Raw genomic sequence first — 21694 nt, 5'->3', positions numbered from 1 at the left:
ATCCGGGAGTTGGAACCCCCCTTTTTTGGGGACAATCAATGCAAGTTGGAACCCCAACCCCCCTCTAAAAGTGTCTGGATCAGCCCTCGGAACAATACACATGATAAACTGTTGTGCAAGATATAGGTAATGCCATATGTATAGAAATATCTTTGCAGCTGAATAATAAAAACCAATTTAAAAAAAAAAAATTGCTTTATCAAATGGCATTTTATGATTTGATTTGTGCCATGTACTACACTATCAAAACAAATCATTTTTGAACTTTCTATTAAAGTTCACATACTTTATTGGACAGCAATGTTAAATGCCACAAAAATTTCACAAGCTTGAAATGGTACTACTACCATGTTTATTTTGTAAACATCAGTAAATGATTAATTTTCTCTTTTGTTGGTAAGGCTTTTCTATCCTTTATTACTATAGAAAATAAATGAGTTTTTCTAAGTTATACATAGAATTGAACTAGATTAATCATTTGATTTAAATCCTTTTAAAGTATTATAGAGTACTCCATTGACTAAAGTCTTTAACTTCCTGACCCTTCGTCACACTTTGTCATAAAATCTACACTATCCTCTAACCTGAGTCAGACTGTCTAACTGAAATAGACGATGGGTTGTTTATAAGGGGTATAATTTACTTGTTAAAATTGTAGCTTTAATGACAGATTTATTGTGAGATAGATATATACCCGATCCAATGTTATATAAATCTGACCTAGTTTTCATATAATAAATTGTATGAATATAAAAATTTGAAAAAGTGCAGATAAAAATCATAAAAATTTCCAATTGTTCTTTGTCAATATGAAACAAATATATGGGCATTACTAACTATGATTTTCTGAACATCAAGTTTGATACACATAGAACAAATGACTTGGGGGGGGGGGGGGGGATTATGGAGAAGACTTAAGTCCAGTGGTGCAACATTCCTTTTCTTTTTTAGCACTGTTACTTAAGTCAAGTGGTGCAACATTCCTTTACTTTTTTAGCACTGTTATATATGTTAAATGTCACTTGAATATCTAATGGTCCTAAGACATGACTCAGTGTTGAATATTGATAACACAATATATGCAAAACTAATTAGTATTTAGTATGTAATTAAAGTTATGATTAGATGATGAGACAGCAATCCAACAACACCATGAATAAACCATAGGAATCTATAGGTCAAAAATAGTGTCTTCAACATTGGACAAGAGTCAGTATATCATATGTAAATATTGCCTCAGTGTAGACAAATTAACAAAATTGAGAATGGAAACAGGAAATGTGTCAAACAGAAAACAACCTGAACAAAGAGTAGAAAAAGCCCGAGACCTGCAATGGGTTAACACATTGAGAAAGTCTGGCACTAGGAGACAGGCTTCAGCTGGCTTCAAAACAAATTATTAAATATGTTCATTTGTTCAGTGGAAATGGACATCATACTTAACTCAAAGACATATAAATCAATCAAAATTACAAAAAATATAAGGATACATTATAGCTTAAAAGGACCTGCTATGGTACTGTTTGAAACTGAAGCAATATGTACCCAACAGAGACACAAGGAAGAAATCCTTAACATGGGAAGACAATATTTCTATTAAATAATACATATTCTTTAAGTCTAACATATTTCAAACTTCAAAATTGAATATAAAAGAGGAAATATTACCTGATATTCATGGAAAATAAGAAGAGATGTGTCCTTGTAACGTTTAAATATATCTCCATATGAAACTGCCATGCTTTTTCTCACTACTCAAATTCACTAATGTAATAAACTTTTATGCTCCATTATAAAATAAATCCCACTTATATTTTAGGAAATCAGATCCAGAACAGAATACAAACAAAACTTGATATGGTAAAAATACAAAATCACCTGATCTATAAGAGAACCAAACTGTACAAATCTGAACACTATATTAACATCGTTAATCAACTAATGGTCAATAAAATATGCACCATCACATTATGTTTACAATTTACGACCACATATCTTTATCCGTATTTGGTATTAAATGAACGTTGCACAACACACGACATTCACTATCTATGCATCCTTCAAAAACAATACGTTTCTGGAATAAAGACCACTTCATTAGTTTATTAAACTTGTCTTAGAAACCAGGTAATAAGTTTGCAAATAAGCAGTAAAACCTGCATAAAAATCAATTTTCTTCTTGACAATAATTAGAAGAAGATGGAGACAAATCCTTGCTGCATTTTGTAATATTTTTCCTATCTAGTTGCAGATTAACTATTTCCGTTTAGCCAATAGCCAGCATAAGTTAAAAGTCCTTTTAATCTTTTCTTTCAACAGACAGTCGAGAATCAGGATGAGAAGTTAGAAAACACTGGCCACATAATCATTGTTAAACAATTCAGTAATAATTTGACTATAAGGTTAAGCAAACACTTTTTGTCCAGAAATAAATAAGATTATCATCCAATTACAATGTGTGTCAAATAAAATCCAGGTGAAATTCAAATTGGCCAGGTATGCTAAGATTTAAGCCATATGTACCATCCTAACTCCACAGGTGTGTAGGCTATATAATAGTATCATCTTCATGTCAAAAATTTAAATTAGCCTTCAAAAATTTGATTTTTTCCCCACTTTTTTAATTCCTATTGTTAGAAATTAACACCTTTACAAATTTACAGGTATGAATTAAAAAGAGCATGTATTAGAATTTTGACTCGGTCCATTTCTCATGTATCAGAGTTTTCTTTTGTGTGAATCAGACATATACTTAATACATGTCCTTCAAAAAGTCAGTCAATATCTTGTCATGCTTCAATGAAATCATCCTTACTTATTTTACTTTCCTTTTAAAAAAATGTTTAAGTAGTAAATTCACAAGTGGTCTTCTTTACAAGTAACATGCAGGGTGAAATCAGAGCCAAAATTTCCACTCAGTAAGAAATCTGTTGAATGTCACACCAATGTTATCTAAATTATTAAGGACAACAATTTGCATTAAATATGTAAATGAGATTTTAATTATGTAAATAAACATGACAGATACTGATGTGTACAAATTGTTCTGTACTGTCAGTGATATGTGGCCTGATTTAGGTTTATTCAATTAAACACAAGTTACTGTATATTTTATGTACGTAATATCGTCACTGCTTTTTTTATACAATTACTTGCTGTTCTCTCATGATAAAATTGAGAATGGAAATGGGGAATGTGCCAAAGAGACAACAACCCGACCATAGAAAAAACAACAGCAGAAGGTCACCAACAGGTCTTCAATGTAGCGAGAAATTCCCGCACCCGGAGGCGTCCTTCAACTGGCCCCTAAACAAATATATACTAGTTCAGTGATAATGAACGCCATACTAATTTCCAAATTGTACACAAGGAACCTTTTTAGCATCTCACTCTTACTTTTTATATATAAAGGCCTAACAAATTTGAGGTTTTGACAAACTTCATTCATAAAATTCCCATAGAATTAATCAATATCATACACCTAAAATACAGCTTTCCTTAAACGGCTAGTTCAACAGTTTTTTTTTTATTCAATGTAAGAACTTTCTGAAGATAAAAGTTACCGGCAAAGGTCTTATGGTATTGATATTCATTCTTTATGATGGATAAACAGCAGTATTTAGAAAAAAGCTTATACCTTACATTCCCAACTTGTCAACACTGGAGTAAATATAGAGAGCTGGTCCTAATTACATGGACACTAATTCATCTTAGTAAATTGTAATCTATAGGTTTTTATTCTGATGTTGGGCTGCTGTTTCATTGACCTTTACCTTATAAATTTATACTTTATATTCATTATAACTATCAATCTAATCTTATTCTTTTAATGCTCAATTTTTTTTAGAATAGTAGTTTTTGTTTAAATAATAAATTAATTAACTTTCTTCTTTAACAAAAAATAGAAGTAATTTATCTATGTACATATTCTAACTTATTTCCTTTCAAAAATAGCTTCAGGAAAACAAAAAGGAAACTTGTTTACCTTCCTCTTGTGATGTTCCGACTTGTGTTTTTTTTTATCATACACAAAGAAACGAGCACTAATTATTTCTTTAATATCCTTTCATTCCCAGAAACAACCCACATATATCACTCACTTGTGGCCATAATGGGAGAAATATCCAAACATAGAATCAATTAATCAGTCACTAATTAGCAAATTACGCCTTTCCCTACAACCATTTTATATGCTATCTTACGATCTACCTGCACTTTAAAATACGTTAACAAGGCCGAATTATACCTTTTAAATACATGTAATCTTGGTTATTATCCCTTTGGTGTTTGTCAGTACAATGTCAGTTCCTCGTATGTAATACTTTAATATTCAACCTTAACAGATCAATTAAATTTGCATTTATCACATGCATTTATAATATGCATTTATATCCTCTTTTAGACAACTTGCATAAATAATTTACATAATCATGACAACTATTCAAAAACTACTCGTTCATTTAAAAATATGATAGATCTTCATAATGTTATAAAGATTCCCTAAAAATAATTTTTACAAAGTCAAATTTAGTTTTGGCACAGGCGTTGATAGAATTTGTCAATTAATTTGCTATTTCTAAATGAAGTATACTTTGATAGGTATCTTTTAAAGACATTTTACAATGAGACTTGAAGCGCAAGAAAAGAAATAAGATACCTACTTCTATAGGCAGACTTCAAAGTAAAGTCATTGATTACACAATTACGACAGGTGAAATATGATACACCAGGAATATGATAGTCTCTTCTATACAAACATAAGGCAAGAAGATTTTAATTCTGATATAATGTTAATCAAAATGATCAAATTAAAACATTAGAAGAAAACAAACTTACGGATTGGAAATGCTTACAAAATAAATAAACAGCTGCGCCACGAGCGCATGATACGCCCGTCGTCTTAAGGAAAAAAACATAATATATAATTTTTGAATAACATAGGGGTTGTACAGGAAGTCATGCTAAGTATATCCTGACTCATTCCTTATTCCTGATCCATAGGAAGATAATATAAGAGAAAGAAAAAAATTTGCTCACAACAAAATTGTTTTATATGATACGGTTCTGATTATTTTACATAATTTTGCATGTCAATTCATAAATTGAAAATTTCCATAAAATAGAAAGTTGAAGGAACAGAGAAACAAAAATTGTTACATCATGTTTCAGTGTTCATGGTATAATGTTACTCTAAAATAAATTCTCTATACTGGTTCTTTCTAAGTAATGGCTATTCCATCAATAAATGTATGATGGGAGGGTTGCAAGGCAGGTTTTTGTGACCCAACCAGCCATACATTTTTTGCTGGAATAGCCCTGAAGGCAATCTTTAATTAATATCAATTGTAGATATCAAATCAAAAATTTGTCAAGTTTCTATGTACAATGTATACAAAAGAATCATCAGTTTATGTACTAAGTAGGTTCCATCACAAGTCAAGTTTATATTCATATGCAATTTACAATAATTATACATTACGTACAATTGAGACACTCTGATTTATATAATAACTAATTCAAACTGATCCAAATGATTTTGTGGTCAGAATAATATGTTTCCATAGTTCCACATTTGAAGTCCTGATCCGTGTTTGTGAAAATAAGATCTATTGTAGAGTTGTTGTCATTTGTTGGTCCTGTAATCACTTGCCTGTATTTCAATCTACCAACCATTAAATTTCTCAGTTCTTCTTGTTGGGCAGATTGTTTTTGCCAATCAACATTGAAATCCCCAAGAATAATTGCCTCTGAATCTTGGACATATTGATGGTGCAGTGACAGCAGCACATGGCAAAGATCTTTCACGTCTGTTTTTGGTGGTTTGTACACAACCAGAATTACAACATTTGGTAGCAGTTCTGTCTTCACAACAGTCACCTCTATGGTTTTGTAAGTTTTATTCAAAGGATACTCTTTTACAAAGTCTTCTTTACTGTAAACAGCTAAACCATGCACTGGTCGAGTAGCTTTACCAGATGAATTTTCCTTTTGTTTGTTGTTCTGGAATGCAAGCCTATTTGTATTATTAGTTACATCAGAAAAATTTTCATCTTGTCTATACTGTTTAAAACCTGGAAGACTTGTTTCATTGATAGAATCTTTCTTGTGAAATCTTGTTTCTGCGAAACAAGCAATATTTGTGGCCAAAACACTATTGTCACAACGTATGTCATCAATATGCCTACTCAGGGACGATGCATTTAAGAAACATAGCTTCATGTCAGATTGTTCAATCTTGTATAGTAACTGAAGAGATGGTTGAACCGGGTTTTCTCTGAGTCGTTCCATTTCTTTCCGGACAGACTTATCTATGCCAATTTTGTCTTCTTGCAAGTTTGTTATATGCAGACCATTCAGAGTTTGTACACGACTGATAGCAACATAGTGAATATGGTCAACCTTTCTTTGTGTTGTTAAATCAACAACAGCTCTCTGCATAGTATCTCCTTGACAGCGATGAATTGTTTTGGCATGAGCAGCTCTCAATGGAAACTGATATCTCTGAATCTGCGCTTGGCCTTTTGTGCCTGCACAGAAAGTCTTACCAATAGGTTCTAAAGGGGTCCATTCTTTTTTGTGACAAGACTTGTAAAATCTTCTGCTGTCTTTACGAAGTTGCTTTCCAATTTCTGGATCATTAAACTGAACCCAAAGTTTGCCAGAAGCAAAGAATGAGGCATCTGTAAGTTCCACTTTAACCATTTTACAAGAAGCCCCATTTATTAATCCATCAGATGTGTCCAAGTTAACTGTTATTTCATAATGAACACCAACTGACACTTCAAGAATTGTGCTGAGCTGTTTTGTTTGATTTTTGCTATTTTTGAATGTCTCCAATATTTTTGTCTTCATTGAAGGTGGTGCAGACCCAACAAACTTATCCTTAGCCTTTATGGAGTAAACTGGATTAGGACTTCTGTGAATGATAGTACAGTTGTAGGAATCAACTCGCTCATTAGTTGTGAAAAGATGAGGAGCATCCCATGGATAATCTTCTGAATCCACAGCTATACCTTGACCTTTAAGTTCATCTATATCTTTTGTAGTCTGCTTTCCTTCACGAACACGATTTAACAGCTCGGCAAAAGACTTATTTTCTGCTTGTCTCATTATTGTATGAAGTTCAAACATTTTGAAACTTTCAGTCCAAAGATTAGTTGATAAAGGTAAATATCCTGTCCTAGGAGTTGAGAAAATATAACTATCCATAACAGGTTTGAGTTGAAAGAGGTCACCTACTGCAATGACCGATATGCCACCAAAAAGTTCCTTCTTCTGAGTTACCTCCACAAGCCGTTGATGAATACAATTAAACATGTTAAAACCTACCATAGAAATCTCATCAATGAAGATTAGTTTTACATCTCCAATTTGGTTTCTTAGTGTATTGAGTGCACTAGAAGACAGCGGTTTGTGCTGCAGCTTTTGATTTGCAGGGAGTTTCAAGGCACTATGGATTGTATTTCCTTTGATGTGGTAGGCAGCTTTACCTGTAGGGGCCATAAGTAAAATTTTCTTCAATGCAAATTCCTCTCCTGCTTTTTTGTTGAAGAATTTCAAAGCGAACTGATAAAGAGCATTGGTAACATAACTTTTACCAACACCGGCTCCACCACTAAGGAATCTATAAATTGGCTCTTCTTGTGTTTTGAGCAAATGGATAGTGTCATACACAAACTCTATTTGTTCTTTGTTAAGTCGACGCATGTGTTGTCGAAACTCTTTATCAGGCATATCATACTGTTTGCTGATCTCATCCTCAGCATTGGAAGGTGGTAGTCCTAAATCTAAACCTATATCATAGTTTTCTATACCTTTATCAGGTTGCTTGGAAGAATTAGCAAGGTCTTCGGCATTCTCACTCTCTGTCTGGGGAGCCAATTCATCCCACATCTCTTCAAGTTGTTCATTTTCATTTAAAAGACGTTGGGCTTCATCAACAGTATCACTAAAGGGTTCGTAAATCTTTTGTTGCTCTTCTATTGTATCTTTGAAATGTTGATACGCCTCTGAATATGTAGGAAAGTTACATTTAAGTGCATGTTCATCTCTCCAAGGATTGTACAGCATTAACTTTTCTCTATAATGTTTCTCTGGATCAGTATCTATGTTGAAATGTACAGATCGAATAACTCTTGCTCTTTTCTTTCTTTTGTACGGTCCTGTTGAAGTATCTTCCACATCCAGTTCATCGTCATTTTCAATGATGTTTGGTTCTGGTAAACATACTTGATTTGCATTTTTTTTTGACTTGCTTCTGTTAATTGTTCTGGAAGGTGGCTCATCATAATATGCTGCAAATTCTGTCAAAGTAACCTTTTCCATTGACTTTGGACGATCACTATATCTAGTCAAAATGTTACTGCATTCAACATCGTCATCCTCATCTTTCATTGTGTCTAGAATGGAATTTGGTTTTAGTAATGTTACTCTTTCTTCAGGAGGGCTGGTGTTTAAAAATATAACTTGTCTGGATGACTTTTTCATTGGAAGTTGCAAACATATGTAAACCGCTTCCTGAGCTGATATCTCAACAGCATTTAGAAATTTGTTTCCAACCATTTTGATCTGCTGTTTAATTGTTTGATTGCCATGTCTAACTTCTTCAGTTGCTTTCCTTAACAATTCACTCATTCCACGTTGAGATTTGGTTATGTATGATGCTACATAGGTGGCACATGCGTATACATCTAGCACAAATTGAACGTCAAGATTAGCTCTCCAAGCACGCAGAACATTAGTGTTATAGCTATTTATCCTCACTTCTTTGACAGAGCGTTTCAAGAAAACTGTTGCGGCCGATAAAGAAGCTCGGATTGCCAGGATGTACTCACTTTCTGTGATTTGTAATCTTTGAAGAAATGTTTCTATTTCTTCATCGTCATTTTCAATGCTATCTAATTCCTTTGAAATTTTACTCCAGAGATTTTTGTATTTCAAAATCTTTTCTTTTGAAAAGTCTGCTTGACTGAGTGGATGCAAAATTCTTGTAGTTTTTAAAGGAGGTTTCGGATATCCAAATCGACACTTTTTTTTACGTGGTGATTTGCAGGTATGTGTATGCTTGTGTGTTTGCAATTTTACTAACTCTGAGATTTCACTTTCCTCTTCCGGTTTATGACATGTAATGTATCGATCGATGTATTCACAAACATCCTCATCAGAATCCTGTCCAAAAATAGGAGCATCTTTGCAGTAAACAATCATGTGTACATGGGGGGATCCCCTCTGTTGGTATTCTATACGGTAAAAATAGTCAGTCACATTACCTAGAGGATTTCCATCAGAGAGCAGAAAACCATTGATGAACTTCTGAGTTGAAAAATCAAAATGGCGTGCACATGTGACAGGATCACTTTGAATCAATCGACATTTTTCTTGCCATGACATATTGTTCAGTTCATCATCACTGTAATCCTTTTTATCAACAATTCTCCCAAGAAGTCTTAACAAGTGTAACCATCTTGTTTCTGCAGCTGACAAAGTGACAAAAAATGTTGCTGGCCCAAGTTGACGGATAAGCGCAAACAGTTCCTTACTCACTTTCTCGAAATAAGGTGGTGAGCCTCGAATGTTGGCAAGAAATTTATAGGCTTTGTCCTCATGAACCATATCTAATGCTGCATCTCCTCTTACATCCTTTGCAGTTAATCTATTATCTTTTGTTTTCACTTTTCTTACTGCCAATTGAGTTTGGTCTATCAAGGTCTTCATCTGAATTTTCTTTGTCTTAAAGAATAAATTTTCAACTGACTGAGCAGCCCTTCTGTCAACATTTCTTAGTTCGGCCTTCACTATTTCTCCATAAGTGATTCTGGTTTGTCGATCCTTATTTGGTGGACGCCTCTTTCCACAAAAGATACTAGGAAACGCTAGCTCTTCAGAATCCTCTTGCATAAAAACACTTATAGGAATTTGGCCTTCCCCTGGGGCAAAGTTATAAACAATATCTCGTTCTGATGGTTCAACAAACCCAGGTGCAGATAGAAGAGTGTCTGCCTCTCCACTCATAAGTTCGCATTCATCAACTTCACTCCACTTGTCATCTTCGTCATCACTGACATAATTAGCATTTTTCATTTGGTCATTATTTGATATATCATTTTTCTTAGGGTTTTGATTTAATTGTTCTTGTTCACTGATTACAAGGTCTTCCTCAGTGGTATCAGTCTCCAGAGATGTCTCATTGTACATATCTTCCCAATCATTGTTTATGACCACATTGTGTTCTTTATACAAAGGAGAATCTGATAGAAATTTAGCAGCTTCTATTACCAACTGTGGCCTTATATTAAGGCAATACACATGATGTTTGTATTTCAAACGACGTTTTAAAGTGGCCTTGATGGTAGCAGTTTCAGTTGTAAGCCTTGGTAGTTGTGTAACAGTCTGACAAACATTAGCTGGAACCAGAACCATGTTCCCTTGAATGAACTTTTGCCTACCTCTTGGTTCTTGGTGGATCTTCATAAAAGGCAGTATGACAGAAACAAGAGTTTGCTCCAAAGGGTTTAGATCTTTCAAAATCTCTTGATCTGGAAATGTCATTAGGTTCATCACTGAGGTGGGCGGAATTTTACCTTTCTTTATGTAAGTCTTGCAAGTGTTGCATATCCAAATTGTATCATTTATACTCTTTATTCGTGGACATTGTATAATTATGTTAGCTACTTTCTCAGAATGTTTATTTGCAAATATGACTTCAAATCTAGATACACTGTGCTTATACCAAAGTTGTTTACAAGATGTACATGTATATATAGGTCCTCCAGAAACAGTTCTATGGAAATCACTGATTAATTCATTAATGTCTTTAGATTTGTTCTTTTTTCTTTGGTTTCTTTTGGCCAATTTTCCTTTCTTAGCTTCTGCACTTCTTTTTTTTTTGTATAAAGTTTTTCGTCTTAAAGTTTCTCTCCTCTTATAAACACTGTTAAGTCTTTTGAATAAGCGTAACTTCTTTTCCCGATTGATTTCTTTTTCTTTGTAAGAAGAATCAAGTCTTTTTCTCTTACGAGCTTTACTTTCCTGCTCAGTTTCATTGCTTTTAAACTCAACATCAAGTCTGTTCAATTTTCTAGCTTTCCCATCAATGTCTCTTTCCTTTTGCCTGTATTGTTCGTCAAGTCTTTTTCTCTTACGAGCTTTAGTTTCCTGCTCAGTTTCATTGCTTTTAAACTCAACATCAAGTCTTTTCAATTTTCGAGCTTTCCCATCAATGTCTCTTTCCTTTTGCCTGTATTGTTCGTCAAGTCTTTTTCTCTTACGAGCTTTAGTTTCCTGCTCAGTTTCATTGCTTTTAAACTCAACATCAAGTCTTTTCAATTTTCTAGCTTTCCCATCAATGTCTCTTTCCTTTTGCCTGTATTGTTCGTCAAGTCTTTTTCTCTTACGAGCTTTAGTTTCCTGCTCAGTTTCATTGCTTTTAAACTCAACATCAAGTCTTTTCAATTTTCTAGCTTTTGCATCAATGTCTCTTTCCTTTTGCCTGTATTGTTCGTCAAGTCTTTTTCTCTTACGAGCTTTAGTTTCCTGCTCAGTTTCATTGCTTTTAAACTCAACATCAAGTCTTTTCAATTTTCTAGCTTTTGCATCAATGTCTCTTTCCTTTTGCCTGTATTGTTCGTCAAGTCTTTTTCTCTTACGAGCTTTAGTTTCCAGCTCAGTTTCATTGCTTTTAAACTCAACATCAAGTCTTTTCAATTTTCTAGCTTTTGCATCAATGTCTCTTTCCTTTTGCCTGTATTGTTCGTCAAGTCTTTTTCTCTTACGAGCTTTAGTTTCTCGCTCAGTTTCATTGCTTTTAAACTCAACATCAAGTCTGTTCAATTTTCTAGCTTTCCCATCAATGTCTCTTTCGTTTTTCCTGTATTGTTCATCTTGATGTTTGTCCTTTAGAGCTTTTGATCCTCTTGCATTTTTATCTTGATTGTAACTATCATTCTTTCGTTTGTTCCTTTTATCCAACGCTTGTTTGAAAGTGAATCTCCTACTTCTCCTTCTATCCTGCATATAAGTCCTGAAGTAATCTTCTCTACTCATGGAAGGCTGAAAAAGATAAAAATAATTTTTTTAAGGGATGAGAGAAAAGTTGAGATACTACTAAAAATTTACATAACTGGTCTAGAAAAACCAGAAGTTAACTTAATAGTAATGACAACCAGAGAAATAACAAAAATGATCCTTATTGCAAACCAAAAATTCAAAACCCTCAAAATTGAAAGGCTTTATGCTGTAAAAGTGGTTGATGTGACAGAATGACATCAGAAAAGCTAATAGCAAAACAGTAGCCAGAGAGAGATAGCAATAGGGATAGAAGTTATCATGACCAAACCATAACTAAAATTCCTAGATTCTTGTGTACATTAAACCCAATCAATGTGACTTTGATTTTTGTTCATGTTTCTTTTGATAAGAGGTATTCATCTCAGTATCGGCAATATCCATAAGAACAAATAACAAATTATATCAGGACGGTGAAGTCTTTTGTGTGAGATTTGACTTGCAAGAGACAAGACAGATCTGTTATATCAATAGACATGCTTTTCATAACAATAGATATTTACAGATTCCCTGTAATTTCTTCATGAGGGTAGAATAAGCTCCTGCTTCAGATAAACATGAAATGATTTAACTAATACCTTATTTTCATCTTTATCCACTGGACTTTGTTTTGGTATTTTGTAGTTTTTTGGGACTGTATAAACTTTCAAGATCTGGAATATAATCAAAGACATTATATAAAAACAAATACAAAGTATGTTTGATAAGATGCAAATAAAGATCATCATAAACAAGGATATATTATCTATCATCTGAAACCAGCAATTAAACATATTCTAAGACTATGCCTCTCACATTGTACTCTTCTCACAATCATAACTCACCTTCCAATAATGGGCAACAGTATCTCCAAGTATCATTAAGTACATCTGATCAAGGCATTTTTGGAATATGAACATGACATAATTTTTTTTATTTCTATTTTTAGTTATTTTGTGATCATATTTCATTTCGTTATTGAATGTTTCTTGTTTTGTTGGAGGGTGTTTTTCTTGGTCTTCTGATTTTCCATTAAATTTCAAGTTAGAATCTTGGTTGCCTAGTTTTTACTTTCTACACAGATAGACAGACAGATGAATAAATTTAACATAAAAGAGCTTTCAATATATGTTTATACCTCTTTAGGAAGTGCCACAGGACTTGGTTTGGTTGCCATTGCAATGGGTTGTCTAACAAAGGAGGGTACTTGTGCTTGTTTCATGTAACATGGCTTTATTGAACGTGGTTTGGATGGACCTCGTTGTTGATCGGGTTCTGTTTTCGCTGGATATGGTTTGGATGGACCCTGTTGTTTACATGGTTCTGTTTTGGCTGCATGTGGTTTGGATGGACCTGGTTGTTCATCTGCTTCTTTTTTTGCTAGACGTGGTTTGGATGGACCCCTTTGTTTATGTGGTTTTGTTTTGGCTGCATGTGGTTTAGATGGACCTGGTTGTTTATCTGGACCTGTTTTCGCTTGAAGTGATTTGGATGGACCCAGCTGTGTCACTTCAAATGGCTTTTTCATGTTCTGTTGTTGCTTAGTTGAAACTGGGACCTGCTGTTTGGTGGTAGAAACCTAAAAAAAAAACATATGTTCTTGATTTATACTTCAGAAAGAATTATCTGCATAAAGGTATGAGAAAACCTCAAAACATTTCTAAGCCAGTTTTCAGATTCATACAACTCTTTCATTCAATGAGTATCTTAAATTTTTGTAGATTTTTACTGTAAAATGGGGAATTCTTAAGATACTTAACACAATTACCTTGTTGGAATGCAATTTTCAGGATACCTTTTACACAAGTTTTATATTGTAATGCATTGTTATCTTAAATTGCATAACATGTATTCATAGGGGGCATACCCAACACATGCAAAAGTGGCAAAAATAGGTGTTTTTAATGAAATTTTCACATTTCACTCCACTTGAAGATTTTAACATGTCACATCCTCTTTTAACTTAATTTCTTAGACCCCCCCCCCCCCCCCCCCCATTCTCCTCTGAGGTACATACCAATGACTCTCTCTTCCGTTTTCTTTCCAATTGTAATGTCTTTTCGGACTTCTTCTTAAACTTCCCCATGATAAATAGTGCGATTTCACAAAGTATTATTTCAATATAATTTGAGTTGCCACTATATTCTGTTATTTGCACCAATCAATTCCATACTTCTGGATTTAGTCATGAAAACATCACTGGGTTATCCATTCACTAAAAAAAAAAAAAAACTTTATTATTATTAAATACATAAATTTTACAAAGTACATTCTTTGTGTACAAGTATATAAATTAACAACACATCAAATACATAAATTTTACAAAGTACATTCTTTGTGTACAAGTATATTAATTAACAACACAAAAAGTAAAGTTTGCAATGTCAGCTCTGTAACTAAGTTTTTTCTATTAATTATTTGTCTTTGGTCTTTCCATCAACATTCTTTGTGACTGCACTCGTACAGGCTTCATAATCTTTCTTTGTGACGGCACTTGTAGATGCTTCATCAGAATTCTTTGTGATGGCCCTTGTAGAGGCTTGATCATCATTCTTTGTGATTGCACTCGTAGAGGCTTCATCATTTGTCTTCATTGGTGTACTTGTAAAAGAACACTCTTCAAGTTTAATATTCTTTTCTTCTATTGAGTCATCCAAGAGTGACATTTCCAGTTCAAATTGTTGCTCTCTTTCATATCTTTCACATTTTCTCTTCATGTCAAATTTTTCTTTCTTCAAACTGCAGAGTTCAGTTCTAAATTTTTTTTCATTTTCTGCCATTGTCTTCTTTAGGTTTGAAAGTTCGTTATTCAGGTTCATGGCTTCTTTCCTAACTTCATTACCTAGCTTTCTAATCTTGTCTGTTGATGAGTTCATAAACCTCCCATGTTCATCATTTGATCTGTATACCTTTCCAAAGCATCCATTTATTTGATATGATACAGCAATTATATCATCAGCAATTTTGTTAATCTTGTCCATTTTTACCTACATAAAAAACAAGTATGGAACATTAAGTTATACCCTGCCACTTACCGATTGGAAAGGGGTGGATGACAATAAAATGAAAAAAATGGCATAACTCAAAAAGTATATTTTGGATTAAGCCATTTATACTTTCTCTAAGTTATCATCTGGAACCTGCCATGAGAGGACAGATCAACGGCAATTTTTTTTTAGTGAAATCACATAATACCGTAATTGGCAGGGTATGAAAATATTTCAAAATTGAAAATTGATCCAAGAATACATGTACTTGAGTAATGGTATATCATTGAAAATGCTGACGCACAGACACAATGAAATTGATTACTGTAGGAGGTTGCCGTTCTCACAAGACCCTAATAATGAATATCCCAGCCACTGCAGCTGATGTCAATGCCACCAGGCGAGGCCATGGTCACATTCCAAACTAAATTGTATTAACGAATATCCCAGCCACTGCAGCTACTGTCCATGCCACTGGGCAAACCCATGGTCCTTTTGTCATTCCAAACTTAAACTTAATTGTACTAGTATGCGAATATATTGAAAGATAGGCATGCAATTTATAGAAAAGCATGATGTATGTTACAACATTTAAATGATACATTGGTAAGAGTTAAAGCTACAAAACATGCATAAACTATGTTTTATTTGTGATGAAGCATACTAATGATTAAGTGTGGAAGGTCCGGCAACACTATGAGGGAGCGGACCATGGAAAGGGTTACATTACAGGCAATTTTTGTTAGTAAATCAGAATTATAATTGACACCCAATGAAATTGATCTGTATGTGTAAAAGTAACATAAATAAGCAGCATTAGCCAAACATCAGATGTAATGAAACCCTTTTTCAAACCAAATGTTTTGTCTTTAATGAAGGAATGTTTGCTGAATTTTTAGTTTTGACACTGCTATTAAAAAAAAAATTAATAGTGAAAAAAACATTTGATTTGAATGTTGCCATATGAAAGCTGTGCAAAGATTTCACTAAAGGATTTTAATCAATATTTACCTTTTTTCAAGCTGCAATATACTCCATTCTAGCACATCTGAAATGCTGACTGAAATCCCCCTATATTTAATGGAGCGGCTAGTGGGATGTTGAAAACTCGGCAAAACATAAGCGTGTAAACTTGTAAGGTCAATAAAAGTTCAATAACTTAAAATAAAAAAAGAAAGAATTATCATGAAAAAGAAAGTGTTGCATGAAATAATGATAATAATCATTAATAGTTTCTGAGATACAGTGTGACATGTGACCCCCTTTACAAAAAAAACTGACATCCCTCCCCCCTTTATTCTTATATATAAAAAAATTTTGAATCATCACCAAAAAGTATACAGATCTTAAGAATAATATAACAAAGACATGTGTAAAGTTTTAAGCAATAATCATAAATTGTTTTTGAGATATGGCGCGACATGTAAAAAATCCCTCCCCCTTTTTTACAAAATACTCAATAACTCAAAAATGAAATTTTGAATCATCACCAAAAAGTATACAGATATTGAGATTAATATAACAAAGACATGTGTAAAGTTTTAAGCAATAATCATAAATAGTTTTTGAGATATGGCGCGACATGTAAAAAAAACCTCCCCCTTTTTTACAAATTACTCAATAACTCAAAAATGAAATTTTGAATCATCATCAAAAAGTATACAGATATTGAGATTAATATAACTAAGAAGTGTTTAAAGTTTTAAGTCATAATCAAGAATCGTTTTTGAGATACAGTGCGACATGTGAAAAAAACACACCCCTGTTTTAGTTATAAAGTGCCGTAACTCAAAAAGTTTAAATCTTATTTTCACCAAAAAGTATACAGATCATTTGACCATCATAAGAAACAACTGTATTAAGTTTCATGACATTTGGATAAGTCGTTCTCAAGTTACGGTGCGACATGTTTACGCCGGACAGACGGACAGACGGACAGACGGACAGACGGACAGACGGACAGACGGACGGACACCGGACATTTGTATACCATAATACGTCCCGTCAAAATTTGACGGGCGTATAAAAACTAATCATCAATTAAATTCCAATTATTTATATCAAAAATCTATATATGCCAATGTGTAATTTAAACGTAAAATTCTATAAAAATCAATATCTTTGAAAGGACACTTGTTTTTGCCAGAACTGTAACAAAACAAAAGGGATAAAAATTTTAAGTTTAAAAAATTCATAACAGAGAAATATATTTAGATGTAAATTTTGAATCCTTGAACACAGGATGATTGCAACACTATTACGTCACCAAGTATGTTACTGAAGCATTGAATGCCCTTTTAATTTGTCAAACAAGTCATAGATTCAAAATTTTCAAATTGAAAATATGAAAACTGAGGATGAATAGAAAGTGTTAGCATTAGTTAGCCCCACGAGTGTGTATTCAATTTGCCCTAAGATATTAAAAGTTGATGCAAAATGATAGCTTTCATTCACACAGATGGGGTGTTTCAGCATTTCAGCATTATTCAATAGCATAATAATTGCAGATTATCTATTAAATTACAGAAATAAATAAACAGTATGCACTGTTTTAACTTATTCTCAGGAATTGAAAGTTTTATTATTGTTATTTATCTTCACCTTCAGAAAGTTAGTGATTATTTGAGAATCAAGTGCACCCTTTGCAATGACTCTTTAATGTAAATTCATGGTTGGACTTGAGGTCGATTTCCACTTCTATCACTGGACAATGACTTTGCATGCAGACATGGAGGCCTTGTCATCAACAACAAATATGTTACTATGGATCCAAATGGCATCTTGTCAAATGTACTTAAAGCTTATTTATAAACCAGAACTTGATATTTTGTCAATAAGGTTATAAAAAATCTTATAATGTCAAGAATTTGAAACCAAATTAAGTAAATATGACACTGCCTAAACTATTAGAATATTTATAAGGGTAAGATAATAAGTTTGTTGCTGAATTTTTATGACTTTAATTGGTAAAGACAGGTGTATTTTTTACGCTATAAGACGGCTGTAGTTCCTACTGTGTCGAGAGGTTATTTATTTAAAGACATTTTCTACCTTTCAAGTAAACAACTGAGTGCAAATAATGTACTTCTAACATGCAAATTAAGCTGATGAATTCTAAGTTAATTTCTTCTGTTTTATTGAAGGAAAACAACTCAAATTTATAATTATGTTTTAAAACTTTTAGTATCTGTTGAATCAACTTTTTTTTTAAATACAAGACAATCACAAATAAAAAAATACTTGCAAATCAATGCAAATTTGAATATTCCAAGTCTAAAATGATAATTCATTAAACAAGAAAAGAATTTCAGCAAACTTTGCCAAATAAATGACCCTGATGTGACACCTTTAAATATATTCTCAGTTCATTATATACTATCAGTTTATTTAACTAAAATTATCACACCACATCTCTCTATATTCATACAGAAATCACTGTTCCATATAATTTAAGTGTTTAATACCACAAAATTAATTTTTTATCACTGATCATGATGAGAAGAAAATGTTCAGTCAATCGTACACATGAAGAATCCCAATTTCTTCCCGTTATTACCAGTCTCTATAAGAAATGTATTAAATAAACCGCCAGAAGGATGTTCCTTTTGTTATATGATATAAATATAAACCGCCACAAGGATGTTCCTTTTGTTACATGATATAAATAAACACAAAGTTATATGAAACTACAAGTTATATGGAGTCTGAAATACAAACCAGCGGATATAGTGCTCATAAAATATAGTTTTAAAATAATTTATAGCTTACTTGAATATTAAATGTAATTTCATTTACCAATATTGATTTGTAACTTTTTCAGCTGTTACCTATGAAATCTGATTGAAATTGAACCACTTTTTGAACTTTTTAACTTAAATTCAAATCATACTACGTAGAATTGATGTTTATATTCAAAACCTGCACAGATACATATTAATACATATTACTATGTATAAAAAGAACATGGTCCAGTTAGGGCATTATTTGGCAGGCTTGTGAACTTTTCTTTTCTTTTCTACAACAAACTTTTTATCTTCCATATTTGAGACTAAACAAAAATGTGAACAGCATGGCCAATAGGGTTGTCTTAACCTCATTATTGCTGTTTATGGTTTTTTACTAGCAATATAAATAGTTTTTTTTTAGTATAAAACATTTGTTTTCATCAGAAATTTGAGACATCTATCTCAATTTTTGAAAATTTGATACAAAAATAGAGATCTGTAGTCAAGTTTTTTATTGGACACATACATTTTTGGTAAACCAGACACAACAAAATTAGTACCCTAAATATTATCCACAGTTATTCAAATATACTTGTCCATTTACTCACTTATTTCCAGTGGCGAATTAAAAGCATCAATAATATCCGTTTTAGTAACAAAATATAAAATCAATTCCCATAACATATGTCTGATATTTCGTTCATTCTGACATGTTTTGACGATTCTGTCATGTCATGTCTGTGATACTTATCCTTATAATGTCACCATTTAAAATCTTCCCTTTCATATTAATATAGACCAAATGTTGATTAGTATGGTCACGGAATATAATTAGTCCTACAGGGGAATACCCAAGTAATTTATTCATAAGGACATATATACTGTTGATCTTTATCTATTTATTTTCCATATTTCATTTCAATTAAATGACATTAAATAGTAAAATTATATAAATATATATCCAAAAAGTTATAAACGCAGTCAAGTTTAAACTTTCATTTTGCAATGATATCTAATAAGTAAATTACAAAAAGAACAAACTCCAAGGAATTCAAAAGCTCAAAGCCTCAAACACATCAAACTACTAGTGAAAGTGCATATACAAAGTAACCCTTTATCCAAATATTGACTGAGAAATAAAAACTATTTTGTGAAGAAAAAATAATTGTATAAAAGTACTATATCCCAAAAAGACAAGTTTTATTATTATAATTTCTGTACAAATGACACCTTCTTAAAATAACTTCATCATCTCTGCTTAGGAGAAACATATTGGAAAGAAAATGTAAAAATCATTCTAAAGCATATAAACTTAAGGGTCTAAAATATGTTACAACCTTCAAGTTTTAGTGCAGTTATATAATTTGAATCGTTTATAAATTAGGAATTTAACCAACAAATTGTATAATTTAAATCATGTCAGTTCTAAAGAACTGGCTCACAACAGGATGGGTAATAACTTGACTTATATATTACATCAGAAAAAAAACTGTAGTAAAATGCACTTATATTTATGACCAATAAAAAATATGTCACACATATATTCTGCCAAGATCTGTTTCATTATATTTTGGGTTCAAATAACAGTAACATATGCTAGATCTATCTCATCAATATTTTCCCCTTATAAAGATTGAAATATTATTGAAAATATAACCCTATAAATTGCTCTTCAAAGTTTTATAATAACTACAAGGATTTGATGATGCAAATCCTGAACAACATACATAACTGTTCAAGTGTTCTGACACTTTGTCTTACCTCTTTAACTGATTCTACTGTCCCAGGAGACAACTCTTTGTCCACTCTTCTCCTCGGCTGGACAACAATGTATTGATAATGTCCATTAAGATGGTCAGTCTTTGACCTTGAAGGGTCACTGAATCTTTTAGAGCTTTGCTGTGATAATTCTTTAGAAGATGGTTTATTACTGTGTCCATTTAGATGATCAGTCTTTGACCTTGAAGGGTCACTGTGTCTTTTAGAAGTCTGCTGTGATGATTCTTTAGAAGATGGCTTATTACTATGCCTATTATTGGATATAGACGAGAAGCTGTGCCGTTTGCCAGTTCGGCCTGATCCAACATGTTGCCAGTAGCTATGAGAACTATCTAGATCTGACTCTGAGGTAAAACTAAGATGTCTCTTCCCTGGGTAGCCATTTTGTAATGATTCTACGGAGTTACCAACAGATAATGAACGTCCAATTTCTTCCTGCATTGCATTAAATAATAAAATATTAAAAGTGAAAAAAATTAAAATTTAAACATCTCTGACATAAAACATGCAACAACATACAAGTTGGCCTTTTCTGTGTCGTTTTTACCAACTTCTTATTATTTTCATTTTTGCTGAAGAAAAAAAATGCAAATATTTATGGGATAATTAATGTTAAATCAATAGCAAAGTTTTAGGAGCAAGAGAAATGTAACTTTGTTTGTGGTATGGCTATTCCTTTTGTTAAATTTGTTAAATCATTGTTTTCAAATCATGTTGAATTGTAAATCTTGCATGAATATGAAGAACACAACATATAAACATATGCAAAGTCATAAATAAATTCTATGTAAACATATTGTAAATGTCACAAAAAGAAATTCTATATATTGAGTAGATTTATATTTATATATATCTATTAGAATTTATTTTAAACCAGTAATAATGTAAGAAATAATCTAATTGATTTATACAGCAATAAATTCTAGTTCTAACTAGCTCAACTTAATCTCAAAGCTAAAAATTATCTTAATTTCATATCAATTTGCTTATTAATAAATATGATGTATTTTGTGTGTGTCACGTTATATAAGTGTAGTGCTTTGTATTGTTTAACACAACAGTGTGTCTTTTATCCAATGAAGTTAATATAACGTGCAGGTTTAAACATACAGAACTAATCAGGCCTCTTTTTATCTTAGAACTGGTTCTCATTTCATATCA

General features: G+C 32.4%; 1 protein-coding gene across 7 annotated transcripts in view; it reads right to left on the bottom strand.

The window, feature by feature from the left end:
* LOC139485241 (rho GTPase-activating protein 7-like) overlaps positions 1–21694 on the bottom strand; it is a 139126-nt gene that overhangs the window by 75655 nt on the left and 41777 nt on the right. For 4 of the 7 annotated variants that reach the window (XM_071269532.1, XM_071269533.1, XM_071269535.1 and 1 more), the window contains one exon: positions 20516–20968. In XM_071269532.1, the coding sequence (XP_071125633.1) occupies positions 20516–20968 (453 nt within the window). Of the gene's footprint in view, positions 1–1668; positions 3039–3985; positions 4301–19362; positions 19608–20515; positions 20969–21694 lie in introns of those variants that run through there. The other 3 variants (XM_071269537.1, XM_071269538.1, XM_071269536.1) reach the window with 3 other exon arrangements.

The sequence above is a fragment of the Mytilus edulis genome, chromosome 8, assembly GCF_963676685.1.
Source record: "Mytilus edulis chromosome 8, xbMytEdul2.2, whole genome shotgun sequence".
In the NCBI taxonomy this organism is placed as follows: domain Eukaryota; kingdom Metazoa; phylum Mollusca; class Bivalvia; order Mytilida; family Mytilidae; genus Mytilus; species Mytilus edulis.
This window is presented reverse-complemented; position numbering and strand designations above follow the sequence as displayed.